Here is a 24,935-nt window from a genome sequence, read left to right on the forward strand (position 1 = left end):
ATTCATCTTTCTCTCCTGTGCCCTACAGGGTTAACTCAGCAGGTTTGGTTTGGTCAAACCCTGCACATTTCAAAAAAGAGAACTGGCCTTTGATCTGCTCCTGGGAGATGACCTCAAAGCCCCTGGTGTAGCCTACCTGATAAGAGTGTTTGTGTACCTGGGGCCTTGGGTCATGCCAGCTGGAGTATGCCAGCAACAATGTTTATGGGGGTGGGTGGTGTGGGGCCATGCTGTGTCAGTGTGACAGTGTCGTGAAGGTCAGTCACCTGGTCACTCCAGGCTCACGTGATCAACCCCTAGAAAAGAACCTGGGGGTGGGCATTCCTGGTTGAGGACCCTCTAGGTGTATTGTCATGCATCATTGCTGGAGGATGCAGTGTTGTCTGGGTGATTTTGCTCAGAGGAACAACTGGAAGCCAACTGGACTCTGCCCTATGCACCTTTTCCTTTGCTGATTTTAATCGGTATCCTTTCACTGTAATAAACTTTAACTGTGAGTGTAACTGCTTTTCTGAGTTCCTCCTGTCAGACTTTGTAGTATTGTATCAAATGCTGTACACAGATAACAGAGGAAACAGCTTTTCATGTGCTTGTAGAATTTTTACAATAATGGACTATCAGGTCACAAAGGAAATCTTAACAAAATTTTAAAAGTATAAACCGTACAGAACATTTTCAAACCCTAATACAAGAAAGCTAGAAATTAGCAACAAATTTAGGAAGCGGAAACAAACAAACAAACTCCCATCTGGGTATAGGGATATCGAAGAAACATTTTAAACCAAATTTCTCACTATCTTGAATAATGAAACTAAGTTCATACATACCTAAACCTATCAGTGTGGTAAAAGCTGGATTGGTAAGAAGAAAATACATAGATTTAAACAAATACATTAGGGGCCTCCCTAGTGGCACAAGAGGTTAAGTGTCAGCTCTATGAAGCAATCCCCAGCTACTGCAGCACAAGTTTGATCCTCGGCCAGGGAGCTACCCACATGGAGCAGCAGACCTCTCCTGTCTCTCCCATTCCTCCCTTCAGCATTATATTTCAGTAGATCTGGCCTGTTCTACCCCCCACTCTGTCTCTGGTGAATCCTCTCACTCCCAGCACCTCTGGCCTGTACCCCAGTTCTTGTATGCATAAATAAATAAGTCTTTTAAAAAACAAACAAATACATTAGTAAAGAAAGCAAAGAAATGAACTTAGGAGACAATCAAAGAAGTTAGAAAAAGAAGTATCCTAAGAATTCAGAAGGAAGAACCTAGTAAAGAAATTAGTGAATTGGGGGCCCCCTTGGTGGCACAAGGGGTTAAGCACCACACCATGAAGCGATCTGCTGTCTCTGCAGCATGAGTTCAATCCCTGGCCAGGGAGCAACCCACATGGTGCAGCAGACCTATCCTGTCTCCCTGCTGCTCCTCTCAGCAGTGTATTTCAGTCAATCCGCCTGTTCTGTTCCCCATTCTGTCTCTGGAGAATCCTCCCACCACCACCCCGCATCTCTGGCCTGTACCCCAGCTCTTGTATGCATAAATAAATAAATCTTTAAAAAAAAATAAATTAGTCAATTAGAAAATAAACAAATAAAAAAAAAGTAGAACTGATTAATCCAAGAATTGACTTGCTGGAATGAGGCTGACTAGAGCAAAATAGATAAATGATTAAAATCATCCAATTAGAAAAGGGGAGAGGGGAATAACATAGAGGAAATGACTTAACACCTTGCAAAATTTTGTGCAATTAATTCTGAAAATTTGAATAGATGGTTTTCTAGACAAATATAAAAACCTGGACCTAAATAAACACAATGTTAGAAATCCTAAATCAGTGATCAAGAACAAACCTAAGAATGTTATCAATCAACTCCCACCAAAACTCCACCAAACCTGGAGGGTTTCTTAGAAGAATGCTTAAAAATAGCCACAAAATAAATATAAGCTAAGAGAACAGAGAAGCAAAGCTGTTCCTATTTTCTTGTGAAACCACATTGCGATCTGAAAATCATGTCACAAAGGAAAACTATATACAGTTTATTTTGAGTATCCTGTCTTAAATAACATATTACTGAAAAAACCTTCCATATTTTAGGAATGTAGGAGAGGCTCAGCTTTCAGACATCTATTAAAAAGCACTGTTCACCTTATATCTTGTTTCAAAACAAAATCACTAAAATCATCTTAAAAATTTAATGTTATTAGCATAGATCTGACTATATTTTTCTTATATCTTTCTAAATGTCAATTATATCTCTAGCTAAACCATCTTTTTTATTTCCAATTTTTGAAATATGTACTCTATTTCTTTGGTAAATCTCTCTAGAGTTTTATTTTATTGACCTTATGAAAGACCCAGATTATGGTTTTATTAACATTTGTTTCTCTCTATTATTTAATTCAGTAGTGTCAGCTTTTATCATGATAGATGCTGTCAACCTGCTATTTAGTTCACTTAGTTCTTTAACATAACCCCTTTTTATCAGAAACTTATTTCATTTCTTTTCAACCTTTCTTACAATGAGCATTTCAAATTATGGCTTTTACTTCTGACTACTGGTTTGCCTATTTCTCATCAATTTTGAAAGGTAGTGTTCTTTTGTACATAAACAGATATTGATGTTTAAATGTCCTTTGTTCAAAGTAATTTATCTGGGTGATTTTTAAAAATTCAAAATATATTTACATTTTTATTGACCTGATATTATTTATTTATTCATTGTTTACTTTTATCAAATAATTTGACTTTCATAATATCTGCCTTGGGAATTTCCATTTTCGGTTGGTCTGATATATTATCATATAATTTTTTGAACATGCTCTGTACAAGTTTGAAAAGCAGATATATATTTTTTTAAAGATTTATTTATTTATGCATATAAGAACTGGGTACAGGCCAGTGGTGTGGGGGTATGAGAGGATTCACCAGGGACAGAGTGGGGAGCTGAACAGGCAGACTGACTGAAATACACTGCTGAGGGGAGCAGCAGATGAGACAGGAGAGGTCTGCTGCACCATGTGGGTCACCTCCCTGGCCAGGGACTGAACTCATGCTGCAGTGGCTGCGGATAGCTTCATAGTGCTGCGTCTTAACCCCTTGCGCCACCAGGGAGGCCCCAGCAGATATATTTTTGGATATGTATTTATTATCTTTTATTATTTCCATTATTCGAGTCCTAACTTTCTTCTATTTTGTTTTGTCACAATGAGAATAGTTTGTTAATCTCTTGCTCAGTTTTAATTTTGTCAATGTTATAATTCTATAGTATTAATTACTTTCAATCCCCACATTCTTTGTCTCAGCCTTGCTTTAAATCTATGGCAATAAATTCAACTGCACTTAACTTAAAAAGCTTGAGTTAAAAAGCTGTTGCTCTGACTTTTTTGAGAATGCAAAACACTAACTTATTTAAGTAGATTTTTTTTTAAAACAAGTCAAAAGATATTTACATGCTAGTCATAAAACTAAGCTAAGTAGGCGCAGTTATGAATTTCTGTCATCATAAAATTAAGTTTTTGTCTAAGTTTGATAACTATGAAAGGAAAGGAAATTCCCTTCATGTACAGGTTAGTTTTAATTGTTTCAAGGATTATTAACTTAAAAACTTAAAACAGGGCCTCCCAGGTGGTGCAGCGGTTGAGCGCTGGGTTGTGAGGCTGCCCGCAGCCTCTGCAGCGCCGGTTCGATCCCCGGCCACTGGGCGAGGGTCCCACATGGCGCACAGACCTCTCCTGCCGCCCGCTGCTCCCCTCAGCAGTGTACTTCGGTCTTTCTGCCTGCTCTGCTCCCCGCTCTGGCTCTGGTGAATTCTCTCATCCTCCCATGCCTCTGACTGTACACAGTGCTTATGTAAATAAATAAAGCTTAAAAAAAAAAAAACTTAAAACAATAAATATTGATGCAGGAAATGGCATTTGCTAGTATTGTAGAGAATTTGGTATGTATCCTTGGTATTGTAAGCTACATTTATTCTGGGAGGTCAATTTTTCTTCTGTTGTAGTTTTAATGAACTCAGAAGCAGATCAACTATATCCTCTGAGCTTGGAGTTAGGGAAAACTCTTCGGAGACATTTCTTCTTACTTAAGTCATATCATAGGAAAAAATGCTGATTATAGTGGAGACTGTTTAAAAACACAAAGCAGATTCTCACTTTCTTTGACAATTTCTAACATTTGCCCCTCTGTTGTGCTTTGCTTTTTATCTCATACATGTTCATAAATGTTATCATTTCAGGGGACTGTATTTTTTTTTTAACCACACAAAAAAAATACTCTTCCCACCATGTTTTCTTTGAATAAAATTAAAATTACTGTTTTCTTTTTTTGTTTATATTTCTGATGTGCTTTAGGTCATCCCTTGATACTTTTGATTCTTACTTTTTGATACTTTTTAAATTAGGCTCATCCTTGGGAAACATGATATAGCTAGATTCTTAAAAATCTAGTTTAAAAGGTCTTTTTTTTCTTGACTACTACCTCACACCATGCACAAAAACCAACTCAAAATGGATTAAAGAACTAGACATAAGACCTGAAACCATAAAATACATAGAAGGAAATATAGGCAAAACATTACATGACATGCACCTCAAAGACATCTTTTCAGGGTCTCTCCGGTGGCGCAGCGGTTGAGCACTGGGTTGCGAAGCTGACCGCAGCCTCTGCAGCGCCAGTTTGATCCCCGGCCGCCAGAGAGTCCCACATGGCATGCAGACCTCTCCTGCCACCCGCTGCTCCTCTCAGCAGTGTACTTCATCAGTCTGCCTGCTCTGCTCTCCCCTCTGGCTCTGGTGAATTCTCTCACCCTCCCGTGCTTCTGACTGTACTCAATGCTTGTATAAATAAATAAATAAATCTAGGGGAAAAAAAATTAAAAAAAAAAAAAAGACATCTTTACATCACCCAAAGCAGTGATAGTGAAGGCAAAGATAACCAGCTGGAACTACATCAAATTAAAAAGCTTCTGCACAGCAAAAGAGACAATAACCAAAACAAGGAGAAACCCCACCAACTGGGAGAAAATTTTTGCACACAACACTAATGATAAAGAACTGATCACAAAAATCTACAAAGAGCTGATGAGACTCAAAAAAACAAAGAAAATAATCCAGTCAAAAAATGGGCAGAAGAATTAAAAAGAAACTTCTCCAACGAGGTAATACAAATGGCCAACAAGCATATGAAAAAATGTTCGACTTCACTTGCAATCAGGGAAAAGCAAATCAAAACTACAATGAGATACCATCTTACACCAGTGAGAATGGCACATATTAAATAAACTAGCAACAACAAGTGTTGGCGAGGGTGTGGAGAAAAAGGGACTCTCCTGCACTGTGGTAGGAGTGCAAAATGGTCCAGCCACTATGGAGAGCTGTATGGAGTTTCCTCAACCTACTAAAGACAGAGCTTCCATACGATCCAGCAATTCCACTCCTAGGTATTTACCCAAATGACACAGAAACAGTAATTCCAAAGGGCACCTGCACCCCTATATTTATAGCAGCACTATTTACACCCAAATGCCCAAAAATAGATGATTGGATCAAGAAGATGTGGTATAGGGCCTCCCTGGTGGTGCAGAGATTGAGCGCTGGGTTGTGAAGCTGGTTTGATCCCAGCCACCAGGCGAGGGTCCCACATGGTGCACAGACCTCTCCTGCCTCCAGCTGCTCCCCTCAGCAGTGTGCTTCATCAGTCTGCCTGCTCTGCTCTGCTCTCCGCTCCGGCTCTGGTGAATTCTCTCACCCTCCCGCACTTCTGACTGTACCCAGTGCTTGTATAAATAAAAAATAAAATCTTAAAAAAAATGTGGTATATATACAAATTGGAATATTACTCAGCAATCAAAAAAAATAAACTCGGGTCTCCCCGGTGGCACAGCGGTTGAGCGCTGGGTTACGAAGCTGCCCGCAGCCTCTGCAGCGCCAGTTCGATCCCCGGCTGCTCCCCGGCCACCAGAGGAGGGTCCCACATGGTGCGCAGACCTCTCCTGCCGCCCGCTGCTCCCCTCAGCAGTGTACTTCGGTCCTTCTGCCTGCTCTGCTCCCCGCTCTGGCTCTGGTGAATTCTCTCACTCTCCCGCGCTTCTGACTGTACCCAGTGCTTCTATAAACAAACAAACAAACAAACAAACAAACAAATAAATGTTAAAAAAAAAAAAGATAAACTCATGCAATTTGCAGCAACATGGATGGAGCTAGAAGGGATCATGCTTAGCGAAATAAGCCAGAAAGAGAAAGAAAAATACTGGATGGTCTCACTCATAGCAGGAGTTTAGAAAACCTAAATAAGAGACCAAGAAAAAGAATTACTATAATAAAGAAAAAATCAAAATCAACAAGCAACTATAAACCAGAGACACACTATGGGGATGTGGAGAGAGGAGGGATGGGGGTCAAAATAAGGGGGTGCAATTGTATGGGGAATATAACCAAGATGAAAATGCATACATTGTACAAAAATGAAAAATGTATAAGAAATATATAAAAAATTAAAAAATAATACATAAAAAAATAAAGTGTCTTGTTTTTAAAGGAGTTGGCTAAGTCTTTTCATTGTTGTTAGATTAGGTCTTATAGTTTTGTACTTTCTAAGGTTAATGCTCCTTGTTTATTTTTCCCTCTTATCATCTGCAATATGAACCACACTGTCTTGGTGGCGGCTATTGTTCTACTTTTTATAGATTTGTTCATTTCAGTTTTATTCACAGACACATATTCTCTGCTTAGATAGTTCAGAGTTTCCATAATCCTGTTTTAGCAAAAAGCTATGATCTGAGGGAAGTGGAATGCAATTTCAATTTAGGAAATGGTTTACGGTAAATACTCCCAAGAAGCTCCCATTTCAGACAGTTATATACAAAGTTCAAGAAGATTCTCAGGCCTCTCTGCTTATTTAATTTTCTTTCTTGACTAATCTATTTACTCAATCAATGTCAGGTAGGGAGAGGGTAATTTGGGGTAAGGATTAAATTTATCAATCCATGTCCTGTCAGCCCTAAAGTAAACTTGATCTACAAGCAGGCAGAAAACTAGTGCTGGTTGTCTATTAATTTGAAACCCGGGTTCTCTCTGGTAAGGAGGGACAAATTGAGGCTCCCAAACACTTGGATTTTTTCCCCCTCTCTCTTGAGAAAGTTCTATATTTTGGATGGATCTCTGTCACCACTTATCTGTGTTCTAAGAACCACTTAACACCCAGATTTAAAAAATAAAGCAAGCAGAAGAAAAAGTCCAGTGGATATGGAGTTAAGACCTACCAGAACAATTGGTATGCTGGAAAAACGGTGAGGTCAGTGGGTTGGATGCCAACTGGGACCGTGGTCTGGAGGCTTTTAATGCAGTAACAGCATGTGATGGGTAACCTGGATGTTAGCCAAACCCTGGTGGAGGCAGGCAGTATAAATCCGTTTGGATCATTCTTTGGCATTGCCCATTTTTAGTGTGCAGAAAAGCTGCTAACAATTTGTGTATCTTCTTTTTGAAGTTATTCTGACAGATGCATTCAATATTATAGCCATGTGATAATGCTTACTTGACCACTGAATAATCTGTACTGCTATTAATTCTATTTAATTGGTGTCTTTGTTCATGTTTCCACTTCTGTCAAGACATCCCCTTTCTTAAATTCTTTCTTTTAAGCTAATCTTAATTATGTGATTAATAAATGCATTCTTTTTATTACATTTAAGTTAGTTGTGTTCCCTCTGACCATCCATACAGGAACAGAAGAAAGCATCCTGGTATGTAGCTCTCTGATCTTACCTACTCTGTTTTATCTATCTAATTAATTTTAAAATGTAGTATTTAAAACAAATTATATCATATTATACAACTTGCTTTTCCTCCTTCCCACCTAGTAATACCAGAGATCTAACTATGTGTCTGTTTTAAACAACGGCACAAAATTCCTTAAAATGGAATTTGGCCACCCACAATTTCAGGGGCTATAACCCAATTTATGAATATGAGGATTGTTCTGGCTGGTGGACATTGTCAACAGTGTTGCCTTCTGGTGTTTCTGCAGTGGAATTGCTCAGACAATTTATTGTTGTTCCCTTATGTTTCCAGAACTGTATTGTCCAGTACAGTAGCCACTAGTCACACATAGCTACTAAATCTTGAAATGTGGCTACTGTGAATAAAGAAATACATTTTTAGCTTTACTTAATTTTTAAAATTTCAAAAAAGAATCTGTACAAGACTTTTTTTCCTATTAAATTCAGTTTTGTTTTGGTAAGACAAGTACTTGCTCAGGTAATAATTGCATCACCTGAAAAGTATGTCACAGAGAACATGCCAAGCACATATGATATGCATTGCTACAGGTAGGCCATAGGTGTGTGTTTTCAGGATCATGTGTGAACACACCACCCATCTAATTAATGTCAATGAATTGATTCAATTCAAGTGATTTTTTTTCCCCAAGTGCTGATGTAACACTGTAATGTGTTTATTTGCTATTTTGTGCAGGCAATATGAGTTGTGTGATATCTTTGTAAATCATAACTGGTAATTAAATCAAAATATATATCATTGTAATTGTAATGTAGTCTTTTTCTACATAAGAATACAATTTTAAACTTAAAAGAAAGGCATACAAGGCAAGCAGCATGCAATGGCTTCTGACCTGACACACAAGGTTCCTAGAGTAGTCAAATTCATAGGTACCGAAAGTAGAAAGGTGGTCGCTAGAGAGGAACAGGGAATGGGGAGTTAAGTGTTTAAGGTACAGAGGTTCAGTAACAGAAAGTTATGAATGGATTGTGACCTGAATAGTAAAGAAAAAAAGACTGAAGCTAAGCCACAGATTTCGTAATGAGTGATAATTGCAATTTGCTGGGGTAAAGTAAAACAAAAATACTGTATTTGTTGTGAAACAAACATTTAAAAATTATAAATGGGGTCTCCCCTGGAGGCTCAGTGGTTAAGCGCTACACTGCAAAGCTACCAGCAGCCTCTGCAGTGCCGGTTCCATCCCTGGCCGCCGGGGATGGTCCCACATGGCGCGACAGACTTCTCCTGTCTTGCCTGCTGCTCCCCTCAGCAGTGTATTTCGTCAGTCTGCCTGTTCTGTTCCCCTGTTCTGGTGAATTCTTTCACCCTCCCGTGCTTCTGACTGTACCCAGTGCTTGTATAAATAAATAAATAAATCCTTAATAAATAAATAAATAAATAAAAATTATAAATGGAAGATATTGAGATGTTTTCAGCCAATAGTGAATTTGATAAGAAATGTTCATTCACCATTTTCTCCAGATTCAAAAAAATCTGATGAAGCACATTGAAAACGCACATGATGAAGTCCAATATCACTAGTCATTAGAAAAAAGCAAATCAAAATCATGGTATGCCCTTTCATATCCTGGTTATTATCAAAAAAACAGAAAATAACAAGTGTTGATGAGGACAAAAATGGAACCCTTATGTTTTGTTGGTGGGAATATAAAATGGTACAGTTGCTGTGAAAAATAGCATGTAAATACCTCAAAAAATTAAACTTGGGAACACCATGTGATCCAACAATGACCCTACCATTGCACTTCTCAGCACAGACCCAAAAGAAGTGAGAGCAAGGACTCAAGTAGATATTGGTGCTCATGTTCTTAGCAACATTCTTCACAACAGCCAAAAGGGTAAGTAACTCATGTCCACTGATGGATAATTGGATAAATAAAATGTGGTATGTGTTTACAACGGAATATTACTCAGTCTTAAAAAGGAAGGGAATTTTGACACATGCTAAAATGTGGATGAAACTTAGACATCTTGGTAAGTGAAAAAAGCCAGTCACAAAGTTCCAATAATTCCACTTATACAAGGTTCCTAGAGCAGCCATATTCACAGTAGAATGGTGGCTGCCAGGGGCTGGGAGGGAAAGAGAGTGGGGAGTTAAGTGTTTAAGGAACAGAGTTTCAGTTGCAGAAAATTACTAAAGTTCTAGAGATGGATGCTGTTGATGTTGTGAATATCCTCAATGCCACAGAATTGTATGCTAAATAGTGGTTAACACTATGGAGAGCTGTGTGGAGATTTCTTGACCTACTAAACATAGAGCTTCCATATGATCCAGCAATTCCACTCCTAGGTATTTACCCAAATGACACAGAAACAGTAAATCCAAAGGGCACCTGCGCGCCTATGTTTATAGCAGCACTATTACAATAGCTAAGCTATGGAAACAACGCAAATGCCCAAAAATAGATGACTGGATCAAGAAGATGTGGTACATATACACCATGGAATATTACTCAGCAATCAAAAAAGATAAACATATGCAGTGTGCAGCAACATGGATGGAGCAAGAAGGGATCATGCTCAGCGAAATAAGTCAGAAAGAAAAAGAAAAATACCGGATGGTCTCACTCATAGCAGGAATTTAGAAAACCTAAATAAGAGACCAGGAAAGGGCCTCCCCGGTGGCGCAGCGGTTGAGCGCTGGGTTGTGAAGCTGCCCGCAGCCTCTGCAGCGCTGGTTCGATCCCCCGGCTGCTCCCCGGCCACCGGAGGAGGGTCCCACATGGCGCGCAGACCTCTCCTGCCGCCCGCTGCTCCCCTCAGCAGTGTACTTCGGTCCTTCTGCCTGCTCTGCTTCCCGCTCTGGCTCTGGTGAATTCTCTCACCCTCCCGCGCTTCTGACTGTACCCAGTGCTTGTATAAATAAATAAATAAATAAATCTTTAAAAAAAAAAAAAAAAAAAAAAAGACCAGGAAAAAGACTAATCAATGCAAAGTAATAATCAAAATCAACAAGCAACTATAAACCAGAGACACACTGGGGGGGGGGCGGAAGGGAGGGGCAGGAAGAGGAAGAACTAGAGTCAAAATAAGGGGGGGTGCAATTGTAGGGGGAATACAACCAAAATGAAAGTGCATACATTGTCAAAGATGAAAAATGATGTAAGAATTATATAAAATAAAATATTAAAAATAAATAAATAAATAGTGGTTAAAATGGCAAATTTTGTGTTATGTAAATTTTACTACAGAAAAAGAACCAATAAAATTAGTTATCTGAAATCAGAAAAAAATGTTGAACAAAAACTTTTAAATAGGTTCTGAAAGAGTCAGAGATTATCATTTTGAACATCTATGTGATGACTTGTATTTTGCATTCACACATGCACACACAATTTTTACTGCAAAAATGGTAAAAAGTTTACTTCAGTTATTATTAAAGTTTTACTTCAGTTATTAAAGTTTTGTTAGAAAATTATGAGGAAAAAGTTAAAAGGATATTTTACTAAGAAATGAACAATCTTTAATTAAGCCACCAAACTGTCTATAGAAGACAATTAATTCAAAATATTTTTTAAAACAGCAAATTTTAGCTGAGTCATCCCACGAGACAAAGCCCAAGTAACACCTCCAGTCTATTTAGTTAGAAAGAGCGGTCCAAATTTATGAAGAAATATTGTCAATTCATAGCTTAAAAAATCATGGCATAGACTTTTTTGAATCTTTTACATCTGACAAAGAAGAATTTCAGCTAGTGATGAAAAAAAAATTAATTTCCATCATGCCAGATGGTGCTCCAGCTATGTTCAGTCAAAAATCTGGATTTATTGGAATTTCAAAACAAGAAACTGATGTTTTCCTTATTGCTTCGTTCCACCATATGATATATATTGAAAATATTTGTGCTCGTTTTCAGAAGCAGATTCTATGGAAAGTGTCATGGAGACAATGGTTAAAACTGTTCAGTGTACCCATTTAAATGCTGTGAATCACAGTTTATGGGGAGGGAATAGAAAGCAATCTATGTGAGGATCTTATATCTTTATACTCATTGGTTGTCCTGGGAGAGTGTTACAAAGATTTATGGCACTGCCAAGTCCAATTCCAATTTTTTGAAGCGAAAGGAATTCTTACCAAATGTTTAATACTCAAATAATGACAGTATGATTTATGTTTTCTCACGGATGTCACAGTGTCTATGAATGAGATCAATGTGAAAGCTCTAAGGAAACATTTACTTGTAACCTATCTAGAAAGATATAAGAACTTGTGTTTAAATGGAAATGTTTATAATACAATTTAATAGGGATTTTACACATTTTCTAATATGAATAAACATATAAAATATTTTAATAATCATGACTGCATAATGTAAATTATCTGCAAAACTGTAGGAAAAATTGAAGGAAGTTTTGTTGGCAATCATATGACTTACAGAGTTAATTTTTAATGTACACAATACACTGTACATTCCATGAGTAAGTGAATCAACGTAACTTGGAAAGACAAAGTTGAAACTGATAAGCTTTTGCTTCAAACAATTCTTTTAATACAGATGAATTTGCTTTGTCAATATGGAAGTGAATGTAAAAGGAAATTTTTTTTTGTACTTGACTCATTAGCTGGAAAACTTTGGAACAACTTGAACATATGACTCTACTTTTTTAGCTCTAAATATAAATACAGATAAAATATTTCCAGTGAAAATTAGTGTCCAGATTAAGCTGTAAAATATATTCTGTGATTATAAAATATATCCCGGATTTTAAAGACTAAGAAAACTACAACAAAAAGGAACATATCTCACTATTAACTTTTTGGGTTTTTTTTTGTTTCTACTAACTTTTTATAGGATTACCTATTGAACATAATATTTTGGAAATATTGGGTTAAATACATGTAAATTGCAAATTAATTTAACTTGCTTCTACCTTTCTTAATGTGACTACTAGAAGATTTAAAATTACATATGTGACTTACATTATTATCCTATTGGACAGTATAGATCTAGAATTTCTCCCTTAATAGCACCAATCTCCTACAGGGAGAATTGTCCACTGTGATGAAATCTAGCAAGAGGGCAATTTAAGGTACTTGCTGCCTCTCTCAACACCCACTATGGAAACTGAAGGAGGCAGATCTAAGAAAAGTGGGTATGGGCCCCCCGGTGGTGCAAGGGGTTAAGACACAACCTATGAAGCAATCCACAGCCACTGCAGCAAGAGTTCAATCCCCGGCCAGGAAGGTGACCCACATGGCGCAGCAGACCTCTCCTGACTCGCCCGCTGCTCTCCTCAACAGCGTATTTCAGTTATCTGCCTGTTCTGTTGCCCACTCTGTCTCAGGTGAATCCTCTCACCCCCACACCTCTGGCCTGTACCCCAGTTCTTGTATGCATAAATAAATAAATCTTTAAAAAAAAAAAAAAGTGGGTATGAACCTGGGCAATCAGAGTACACAGACAGAAGGATTTCCAAGTCCAACATCAGTGGTAGAGTGTGAACCAGACTTTTTAATTCCCCCAAAATGTGTTGCTACTAGTAATGGTGGTAGGTGGGTGGCTGTTGGAGAATCAAACAGAATATTCACTAGAGAAATGTAGTCAGAGGGAGATGTAGACTCATCTGGTGAATATGTCACCCAGCAGAAAGTTCGAAGGGCTTGGTAAGTAAGAAAGGTAGAAACCAGGAAGATGGAAGCGGGGTGGAGTGTGGGGTGAGCATGAGCTGTCACTAAGAATGAAAGGTGGACGGGAGTAGTAGGTGAAAGAAGTCACATAAAGCAAAAGATTAAATGCAGGTACAGACTTCACATCTGCCTCGTGAGCAGAACCGCTAAGAAAATCATCCCCTGAGGCTGGGAGTGAATACCTAGGTTAAAAAAAAAGAAAGGACTCTGCAATGATTCAAGTCATGCATCCATGAAGGCGCTAGTAGGGATTCTGCTGACAAGGGAGCAACAGACAGGACCTCCTCCCTCCCTTTGCATGGAGAGGGGAGGTGAGGCATGGGGGAAGAATGCAGTGAGCTTGCCCCATTTCCTGTTCCCTCTTCCCACTTTCTTAATAGACCAGGTCATGAGATTCCCATCCATGGGATGGATTCTGATCTTAATCCAAAGGGATTTACAGGTTCAGCAGCTCAGTCCTTCTGGTTATTACTTCAGGTTTGAGTAAGTGTCCAGCTAAAAACTGGGCTCCTGAACCCAGATGCTCACCTCATGCCTTTGTCCTCAACACACTTCCTTTTCACTACCTTAATGCTTTTCTTGGGGTGGAGTTTACCCCTCATAGAGGCTGGAAAGGTTCTTAAAGCTTCGCTCAGTGTCCACAGCCCTGCCCAGTGGCATATGCTCATCCCTGCCTGACTTACCTGGATCTCGGCTGCGCCTTGATTTTCCATGGCTTGTTCCTGACACCCCTGGGTTGAAACAGTTGTGACAAGACTGCCTGGTCTCTTAGAGTCTGACTACCCACTTTAATGGATAATTCCCATAGACACTCTGATGCACCTACAGACTTGCACTTCCTCATCTAGGTCTACAGTCCTCCCCTGGGGTGTCTCCTGTGTGGTAGCACACACCCCACCTCCCCAGTGCCCCACCCCCTGTCCCAGTGTCCAGTCCTGTTAGGAGCCACCAGAGCCACAAGGAGCTCGGGCTGAGTCCTATAATGGCAATGATATTTGCTTGTTTAGTTTATCAAGGTATTCAAAGTGCCCAAAATAGCATGTGGTACATAGTAGGTGCTCAATAAACAATCATGGAATAAATGACAAAGAACCTATGACTCGGACTCCTTACAGGGGTTGATACACATTAGCAGTGATTAGTACCCACATTTACATATACACAAAGGATTACTTACAACAGCATAGGTAGGTTTTGTTTTAACAACACAGGGCTTAAAAACATCCCTTAAATGTGGAGAAAAAGGAACTCTCCTGCACTGTTGGTGGGAGTGCAAACTGGTCCAACCACTATGGAGAGCTGTGTGACTTCTGGACCTACTAAACATAGAGCTTCCATATGATCCATCAATTCCACTCCTAGGTATTTACCCAAAGGACACAGAAACATCCATTCCAAAGAGCACCTGCACCCCTATGTTTATAGCAGCACTATTTATAATAGCTAAGCTTTGGAAACAGCCCAAATGCCCAAAAATAGATGACTGGGTCAAGAAGATGTGGTACATATACACCATGGAATATTACTCAGCATTCAAAAAAGATAAACACATGCAATTTGCAGCAACATGGATGGTGCTGGAAGAAATCATGCTCAGCGAAATAAGCCAGAAAGAAAAAGAAAAATACCGGATGGTCTCACTCATAGCAGGAATCTAGAAAACTTAAATAAGGGACCAGGAAAATGAATAACTATAAGAAAGTGAAAATCAAAATCAACAAAAAGCTATGAACCAGAGACACTCTATGGGTGGTGGGGGGCAGGGAAGGGAGGGTTTGGGGTCAAAATAAGGGGATTGCAATTGTATGGGGAATATAAAAATAAAATTTATTTAAAAAAAAAAAAAGAACATCCCTTAATATGAACAGTTAGTGGGAATATATGAAAGCAGGAACCCTCTCTTCCTCCCCATTTTGATGTAGATTTCATTTCTAGTCTCCATTTTCCACTACCAGGGCTGACCAACTTCACTAGCCACTAAACCCCGTGATGTCACACAATGTAGCAGCCCCAAGCCCCCACCCGCCTTTTCTCATTGTTTTCCTGTGTCTCTTTAAAAGCCTCTTAGCTGGTTTTCCTAACCCCTCCTTCTCCTCATTCCCTCATTTGTCCTTTAGAAGTGGCCATTGATTTTTCTAACACTGAATTGCATCGGAGAGAGAGAGCATGATGTCAGAATGGCCGGAAGGTGACACACTACCAAGCTGTTTGAAGATGGACATGTTACAGCTGGAGACAGGTCCAGCCCCACAGCAGGAGACAGATTCGAGGGGGTATGGCACTTTGGCCTCTGTCTCAGGGTCTTGAGGGTTAAGTTTCAAACCACACCGTTTCTCTTCCCCAGCTCTTATTTCATCCCTGAATCATTCAATGTCAGAATTTTGAGCTGATGCTTCCTCTGGTTTCCTTCCTAGGAACCCCAGGCAGCTCTTGACTGAAAGGACAGACCCACGGCCCCCAGGGTGAGTGATACTACCTGTTCCACTCCTCGGGCAGCGGAATGTCTTGAGAGCCAGGACACCTGGCTTCTAGGCCTGGCTCTGCCACTAGTTGCATGATTTTAGGCAAATCACATCACCTCTCTGGGCCTCAGTTTCCACACCTGAGGAATGAAGGGGTTGCATTATATTAGTGATTCTCTACTGTTATTCTTTCACCCTCCCAAACACAGTAAGGTATAGTTACCTACAAGACATACCTCTATACAACTCCTGTGTGTTAACTAATTGCATTCCTTTCTTCCCCACTCAAGAAAGCTGATCAGAAAGCAAAGGGATGACAGAGCAAATATGGATGTGTTTTTATTAATATTAAGAAAAATAATTTGCAAGGTTGGTCTTTGGACTGAAATAGAATTACACCCATCAAGGATTTAAGTCCCCACCTTTGGAATATAAAGAGGGAAAGAGAAAAAGCAGAAGGAAAATATCAACTCATCACTTTAATAGTGAGAATGAGCATGAGATGGGAAATGTTTGTCCCACCATTGGTCTTAGCCATTCACAATTTTGTGATGTTTTCATTAAGCTGAGTTATCAAAACATTTTTTATGCAAAGCCCCTAAATGCAACCAATGACTTCAGGTCATGTTCAACTAAAGAAACAAAAGTTTGTACCTATGCAGGAGAAAACTTGCTAGGAAGCCTGTATCTCTCGATGGTCTCCTCCTCAGAGTCTTTCATGAGAGAGACTTTGACTTTGTACAGATTCTCTCTCTATGCTGGCTTGATAATCCTCACACAGAGGTGACTGCAGAATTCTAGGTAGCCTTATTAACAGGTTTCATGAGTCACCCTTTGCAAACGCTTGATTCATGAGGCAAGGTTGGTAGCTTCTGGGCTATCTCTCAGGACTCACCCAGCATAAAAGTGCAGGGGATAGCCTGGCTCAACCTGGCTTCACCCAACCCAGTGCTCTTTTTCCAATCTCCTGCCTAAGAGGAGTACGCTGCTCACTCTAGCAATCATCTTTTTTTTTTTTTTTTTGACTTTGAGCCTCTTTATTGGTATCTGTATTTGTCTTGCTGTTAGCGTGTATCAAGTTTTTTCAGTGAACAGTGTGGATGGGCTCCGGTGGGCACTGGAGGGAGCGGGGTGGGCCCTGTGACCCTGGGAAGAACCAGCTGTTGCTCAGATCTGAATCAGTTTTTATGCAGAATTGGGGCTCTGTGTAGTTTAGATCATCTGATTTTTTTTTTTTTTTTAATCAACATCTGTACCGAGCCCTATGTTAGAAAGGCTATCTCTGTTATCTCTTTGGAAGAAAAGATACTTCTTATCCAAGTCAATTCTTTCCCCTTGTACTTTGATTCAACACCCAGCTTACCCACCCAGCATTCTTTCTGTGACCCATGTTTTCAAATTCTCTCTTCCCTGGTAGACTGTGAGCTCCATAAGGACACAGACTTTGGATCCGATATTCACTCACTGTGCTATTACCACTCTCAGGCACAAGAACTGATACTGAACAGATACTGAACTGGTACTTAACAAGTACTTAGTAAATTGGTGTGGGATACATGAGTGACTAAAAGATTGAATGTGGAAATAAACCAAGCTATTCCTGTCTATTGATTCCCCCTTTTGCATGTGAACATGCTCTAGTCTTTCTCATCCTTTATGACAAACACTCAAAAAAAATTGTCCACCCTATGTGATTCTTTCTTAGCTTTCAAAGTTAAAAATCTGGAAATATTTCTCGGCGTTCATGGACAGTTTCCAGTTTCTTACATTCTATTTTTCCTTAACCACCAAATCTGGCATCTGTTGCCTCCACGTTAGTGAAACTGCTTCTGACACTATCAGAGCCTACAATTTGCCCAATCCAATGGACACATTTTTCCTTCTCCCTGGACTTGATTCTGACTCTAAATCCTAAAGGTGTTTGAATGTTTGCTGAATGGGTTTATTATTCTTATATATAAGCAGAGGGGAAATAAGAATGATCTTTTTAAAACATGAGTATGACTATAAAAATCTATATTGCTTTGGTTTCCCCACCTTGGGGTAAGGTGGACTAAATGTAAACCCATTTAGAGATTAGAGAAATGCATTTGTGTAGCCATTCACTGATGCCTTCAGACACACATGCATATAATGAATCCCTTCAGTGTGCCAGGCATTTTGGAAATAAGATGAGGCAGCAGATTTCAGGGAGGGTCCTTCTGGAAGTTGTGTCATCTATCCTAAGATAGCTAATTGTTAATTTACAAAAATGAAAGTACTGGCATATGATGTACACCTAGAAAATGCACACATTCCAAATGTTCAGCCTGCTGAATTTTCACAAGTTGAACACATGCATGCTAGCAGCACATGGATTAAGAAACAGAACATCACCAGAATTCCCACTGCGTCCTCCTTCCAGACACTCCCTCACCTCCACAGAAACTGCACCCTGTATCACTGATGACTGCTGCCTGTTCTGGTGCTCTGCAGAAACGGAATCCCACAGATGCTCTCTCATGGACCTTGTCTTTGCTTAACATGACATTTGTGAGACTCACTGATATTGTGGTGAGAAGCTACAGATCATTCATTCTCATTGCTGTCTGCTTCTCTTTTAGCAATGCCCTCTACCTCCCCCCATGCGACCTTCCTTCCCACAACAAGCACAGGTCCATCTTCCCAACAGCATTTCATTCTCCATCCTTATTTTTTTCACCATTGCTTCTTATTGCCATGTAACATACTGTACAATTTATTCATATTGCTTATTGCTTGTACCTCTCCTAGTATGTAAATTGCAAGGCATCAGGTAAGTGTTCAGGAAATATGTTTTCAACAAATGAACTTCAGGAAATTCTTCATGCCACCCCATGTGCCCACAGCCAGAGGGAATGCCATGTTGCCCAGGGAGAACAGATGGGTCAAGAGCTGCAACAAAGTGTCATTTAGCAGGAGAGGCCAACCTGAGGTGGAACCAGGTGTGTCTCTCCTACTGTGACATCTGTACCACAACCAGGCATATGGACGTGAAAATCCTCCATCAAATACTTGCCAATGAACTTTGAAAATTTATTAAAATTGAAAAAGAAAAAGGTCCAGAAATAGCTATCAACAGAGACTATCCCTTAAGACATTGAAAAATTAGATGTGAATTTTTTGCCTCTAAACATTTTCCTATCTTTTGAACTCTTCATGTAAGATCCATTGATTTAGCAATCAAAAACTAAAATATAATATCCACAATGAAGGTTATAAAAACTATTACTATTATAAAAACTGTTTCACGTTTACAAATTGATATTAAAAATGTCACAATGCCCTATAATATTTTTGAAAAATCACACATTTCATGTTACAATAAAAGAAGGCAGAGAGTAGGTACTCAAATATTTCTTGCATGCATGAATGAATGAATGAAATTAATATGCAAGATCATCCCAATAGGTCAAATAAGAAAAAACACTATATTGTGCATCTCATAAATGCTGAAAAAGCATTAGCAAAGAATTCAGTATTCATTCCTGATGAAAATCCTTGGCACGGACTGAAGAAGGATCCAAAGTACGTTTCTCTGCAAACCGCTGCAATCTGGCTTTTGCTGGCACCACGCCCTGGAAACTGCTTTCCCCAAGGCAATCAGTGCCCTACATATTGCCAAATCCAATGCACTTGGCTGCAGACCAATAAATATGTAATACATTATGAAATGGATGATAAAAGAAACTCAACTCAACAGTCAACATCATACTCAACAATAAAACACCAGAGCTGTTTCTTCAAAGTTGGAAATAAAACCAGATGTGAGCTACTATTATCATTTGATGTTTTTCTGGAAGTTCAAGTAAAAACAAACCAAAACCCTGGAGACAAAATAAGGCAAACTATTGGAAACAAGGAGACAAAAATGATCTCTCCTTTCATGAAACCAAGAAACAGCATGTAAAAACTATCAGAAATAAGAGAGTTCTGGAATGTTTGTAAAATAAATGTGCAAAGCAATAGTTGAAATGTCTATGGCATAACTGATGACACCACTTAGAAAAACATAAAGAAGGCAGAGAATCCATGAACAACAAGTAAGACAATCTAGGTGAGAGGTTGGTATTACAAATTTGAAAAGGAACATTTGTATGGAGAATAGATTTTTTTTTTGATTAAATGTGAAACAGAAATGATGCTGAGGTTGTCAATATTATGTTATCTTCCAGGGAAAGACACAGGCTAGACATTCATCCTGGACAATTCCAGTTTACCTCCAAGAAGGCTTGAGATAATTATGATGGAGGCTGATATCCCCTGCTTTGCTGTAGTTGACCTGCTCTCACTGAAGTTCCTGAATTTGTAACCTCAGATGATCTGAGCTGATAATTCTGCTCTCTTACTATGGAAGTGACTTGACAGATGTGGGAAAGTGAGAAAACAAGTGGATGAATAAATCAGACCTGTGGTATGGACACATGTGTACTGGGTTTGACATTAGTTGTCATCATCCTTGTGATGACGTGTGGTTTTTAAATATTATTTGTATGTAAAAATACTTTACAGAATTTTATATATTTAATGAGTACTTATTTTCTTAATTTTTATGGATTGAATTATTACATTATTCTAGGCACTGGGGTACAGTGATGAAAAAGATAGATGAGGGCCTCCCCAGTGGCGCAGAGGTTGAGCGCTGGGTTGCGAAGCTGCCCGCAGCCTCTGCAGCGCCGGTTCAATCCCAGGCTGCTCCCAGGCCACCGGAGGAGGGTCCCGCATGGCGCGCAGACCTCTCCTGCCGCCCGCTGCTCCCCTCAGCAGTGCACTTCGGTCCTTCTGCCTGCTCTGCTCCCCGCTCTGGCTCTGGTGAATTCTGTCACCCTCCCGTGCTTCTGACTGTACCCAGTGCTTGTATAAATAAATAAAATAAATAAATAAATCTTAAAAATTAAAAAAAAAAAAAAGAAAAAGAAAAAGATAGATGAAGCCCTGCCTTAGTGGAGCTTCAGTTCTGTTCAGGGAAGGGCACAGAGAACAAATAAACACGTAACTCCTATTGTTTGTTTCAGTGATTGATTCTATGAGAAAAATAAACCTGATTGAAGTGATAGATGTGACAGAGGTGCACTTGAGTTGGAGGGGACCTCTTAGGAGCTACTTGAGCTGAGATCTAGAAGGAAGGAAGGAGCCAGGCACACAGAACAGAGCAATCCGGCACAGGAAAGAACACAAAGGCTGAAAGCAGAAATGAGCTTGGTATGTTCCGGATTCTGCAAGGTGGCCATTGTGGCTGGACAGAGGGTGACCCACCTGAGGTGCGGGTAGTATTGGATTGACTTAAAGAGAGAATGGGAAAATAAGAGGTCAGGTGGTGGGGAAACCAACTGTAGACAACACTTTGAAAGAGCTTTTCCTATAATGGGATAGGAGCTGGGAGGAGGGAGCTAACCAAAGAAAACTGTCTCATTTACATTTTGAAAGACAGCGCTTAAAAAAACCTTTTATTTATTTATTTATTAAGATTTATTTATGCATACAAGAACTGGGGTACAGGCCAGAGGTATGGAGATGTGAGAGGATTCACCAGAGACAGAGTGGGGAGCAGAACAGGCAGATCTACTGAAATACACTGTTGAGGGGAGCAGCAGGTGAGACAGGAGAGGTCTGCCATGCCATGTGGGTCAGCTCCCTGGCTGGGGATCAAACTCGTGCTGCAGTGGCTGCCAATAGATTCATAGCGCTGAGACTTAAACCCTTGTGCCACCAGGGAGGTTCCCAAGACAGCACTTTTAAGGCCTGGATAGAAATGTTGGAAATGAAATGCTGAATTAGAGAGAAAAGATGATGAGGAAAGGAAAGTGCTAAGAACAGGATGCATGTCCTGGATGGAGAGACTGGCCTGTCGAGGACCAGGGACACTATCAGAGGAGGGAGACGGATGTAGTGGGCCCAGGTGTCAGCAGGTTGGTAGACTGGCAGTGGAAGAGGAAAATCACTCTTTTCTAATTGCTTTCAATATTCACAATTACACATGAGATCATCCACCAAAATCCATTAAAGACAAACTGGGAAAAGTTATCTGGGATACTTAAAAATGGTTGTGGTGGTAAATAATATGTGCATTTTACCATAACTAATAACGATGTAAATTAAAAAACAAAACAAAACAAGAAACATCAATAAGCACAACTGCATATGTTTTTCCTCCTGCTGCTTCAGTTGCCAGGGTACAAACAGGTGAAGTGGGCGGAAAGCTGAGATGAGAGAGTTTGATTGATATAAGATTTGTGACTTTAATTAAAAAATATTTAAGAGAATTTGATTGACTTAGATTGGAAGGAATGTTGAAAAACTACTGGATTAGTAAATAATTTCAGATGTATTAGGTTTGAAAACATTGTTTTTAAGTGCCTAGCAATTCTGTCTGCTACATTTATAAGTCTGCTTTGTCAGATGGTTGAAGCACTTATGAGAATCAGACTTACAATTGCAGTTAAAAATGCCCAGATTTACAATTGTAGTTAAAAATGAATGTAATCAGTCAAGTTTATAAATGATGTTAAACCTTTAGGAGAATTTACTATGTCAAATTTATAAGCTAATTCAGTGTTGACATAAAAATTAGCCATTAATTTAGATAAGATAAATTAGACTTACACAGACAATAATAAGATCTGTGATTTGTATGTTAAAGGACTTAGTGAAAACTAGGTGTTTGGATTTACAACTTTAGTGAGTTGAGGATTAGTTGAAATATAAGAAACTAACAGGGTGGTCCCCAGGAAAGGGGAAGGTTCCAGGTTTCCTGCCCCACCCAAAAGGAGGGTGGAGCTGAGCAGGGAGAGAAGCTGCAGAGGAGACTGAGGAAGGAAGGTAGCAGGGTGGAGAGGCAGAAGGAGTCCTGGAAGAGGCACATGGAGCTGAGAGACACGTGAAGAAACTACACTTGCCTTTGGTTATGGACTGGTTGACACAGACATGGGTGAGAGACCCGTGGGGAGGTGACAATGGCAGTTTTTGTCTTGATTTTGCTCTTTTCCTCCCAGACTCGTCTGGCTGTTTCTGATGCTTTTCTGTGGGTCCCCACTGGAAGATGCTTTAGACTTGTGGCAGGTTTTGGGGCCTTGCTCTGGGCCAATCCTGCTTAGGTAGACTTTTACCCACGAGGGGATGGGTAACTTTGGGTGCTTGATTTAGAAACTACAGTCTTGGGGCCTCCCCGGTGGTGCAGCAGTTGAGCGCTGGGTTGCGAAGCTGCCCGCAGCCTCTGCAGCGCCGGTTCGATCCCAGGCTGCTCCCTGGACATCAGAGGAGGGTCCCACATGGTGCGCAGACCTCTCCTGCTGCCCGCTGCTCCCCTCAGCAGTGTACTTCGGTCCTTCTGCCTGCTCTGCTCCCTGCTCTGACTCTGGTGAATTCTGTCACCCTCCCGCACTTCTGACTGTACCCAGTGCTTGTATAAATAAATACATAAATAAATAAATAAATAAATAAATCTTTAAAAAACAAAAACAAAAAACTATATTCTTTGTCTTTCCTGTATTGTTTCCTAATTGTATTAAAATTCCTGCCCATTAAAGTCTCATATGTTTTGTGTTGATGTGGCGGATGGCAGAATGTATTTAGAGCAGGCAGGTTTGTGGGGTCTGGAGTGCCCCTCTCCCTGCCCTGTAACAAAACCACAAGTATATTCTTCTGCGCCAAAGGCCCAGTCATGCTACTATGGTGGTTCCCTGTGAGACACCGTCTCTTGCCAGTCTTACCCTTTTCTCAGCATGGATGTCTATTCTCATGCTTTCCCCTAATTGCACTACATGCAAATCTTGTGTATAAATCCACACTTGGGGGAAAAAACAAGCAAGAAAAAGTTCTATCAGAAAATCAGAAACTGGAAGAACTGCCATAAAATAGACTACAGAGGAATTCAAATCCATAGCAAAAGCAGTAGAGAGAAACTTAACACTAAGCACTCCTGAGGGAAGGCCGTTCTTCCCAGGGAAGCCTCAGGGAAATCCAAGATTAAAGTAAATAAATATGAAGAGTGATAGAGGTCCCCTAGGACAGCTTTTAAGGTAATTAAATGACATGGCTGCCCTTAGCTGGGCTGGCTCAGCCATTCCCTTCTGGCTGGCGGTTCCCAGGGTCAAGACCCCAGGACTACATTTTGTATAAGAAAATACATAATTTTCCCAGAGAACTTGAAGTCTGACTTGAATAGGGAAGCAGATCCCTTCTTAACAAGGCCTCCCTAACCATGGTGTCTGATGGGGGAGGGAGAGGAAAGGCTGTCCCCAGGGCCTCCCAATCACAGCCCAGGGGTAGTTCTCCAAAGCAGGCCACTTTAGCACTAGAAAGGACTACAGCAGGAAGTAACTGGTGCCTCAGGCAATATTTAGCAACCGAGACCCTTCTCGAGACCCACCTGTAGAAACTAAGCTACCTGGGAAGCAAGCAGAAATCCATGGTAAATGGAGAACAGGCTCCTCAAGTATGCAAAGGATTCTCATTTCCAGTGACATTCCAGTTTCCACTACCACAAATTCTAGAGAGGAACGTGTGGATACAAAAACTATAGTGTCAAAAATAACTAGTAAAATTTATGGTTATATCTAAATAAATATGGACATGGATATTATGAAAAAATTCGAACCTGGAGCTAGAATTTCATAAGATTTTAACATTAGAGTTGGGACAGGAAAAGGCTTGGAAGTGGGTTATGACTTGAGTAGCGTGAGAGGAGGCCACAGGTGTACAGTAAGTCTAGACACTGAGAGGAAGTGATCTTGTATGGGATTTAAGACAGATCGGGATGGACCACACAGAAGGCTTTTGGGGGTGCTGCTAATATTTCATTTCTCAGTGCAAAGATTTTAAGGTTTGTTTGCTTTATGCTCTTTTTTTTCCTCTGCTTTTTTCCTGAGTGTGCTATATTTCTTTAGATATGGTATTGAGACACAGGGCAAGCTAGGGTTATTAGGCAGTTTCAGGGACAGTGCAGGAGGGGACCTCTGAAGAATTTAGGGAGACTTCAGAGATAAGGACAACCAAGGGAATGTAACCAATTCCACTAGGAAAAACAAACATCTCAGG

The 24,935-nt window shown here is 40.0% G+C and overlaps 1 protein-coding gene and 1 long non-coding RNA gene across 6 annotated transcripts in view; one reads left to right on the forward strand and one right to left on the reverse strand.

Moving 5' to 3' along the window:
• The window catches only part of LOC129145533 (uncharacterized), a 36,085-nt gene extending 15,752 nt beyond the window's left edge, over positions 1–20,333 (forward strand). For both annotated transcript variants that reach the window (XR_008551245.1, XR_008551244.1), the window contains exons 3-5: positions 15,537–15,692; positions 15,834–15,881; positions 20,075–20,333. This is a non-coding gene — a long non-coding RNA (uncharacterized LOC129145533). The remainder of the gene's footprint in view (positions 1–15,536; positions 15,693–15,833; positions 15,882–20,074) is intronic.
• TNRC6A (trinucleotide repeat containing adaptor 6A) overlaps positions 1–24,935 on the reverse strand; it is a 170,629-nt gene that overhangs the window by 129,182 nt on the left and 16,512 nt on the right. For all 4 annotated transcript variants that reach the window (XM_054693792.1, XM_054693794.1, XM_054693791.1 and 1 more), the window contains exon 2: positions 15,896–16,021. In XM_054693792.1, the coding sequence (XP_054549767.1) occupies positions 15,896–15,975 (80 nt within the window). In that variant the 5' untranslated portion in view covers positions 15,976–16,021. The remainder of the gene's footprint in view (positions 1–15,895; positions 16,022–24,935) is intronic.

The sequence above is a fragment of the Talpa occidentalis genome, unplaced genomic scaffold (genome assembly GCF_014898055.3).
Source record: "Talpa occidentalis isolate TD23 unplaced genomic scaffold, MPIMG_talOcc4v2.1 talOcc4.12, whole genome shotgun sequence".
Taxonomy (NCBI): Eukaryota; Metazoa; Chordata; class Mammalia; order Eulipotyphla; family Talpidae; genus Talpa; species Talpa occidentalis.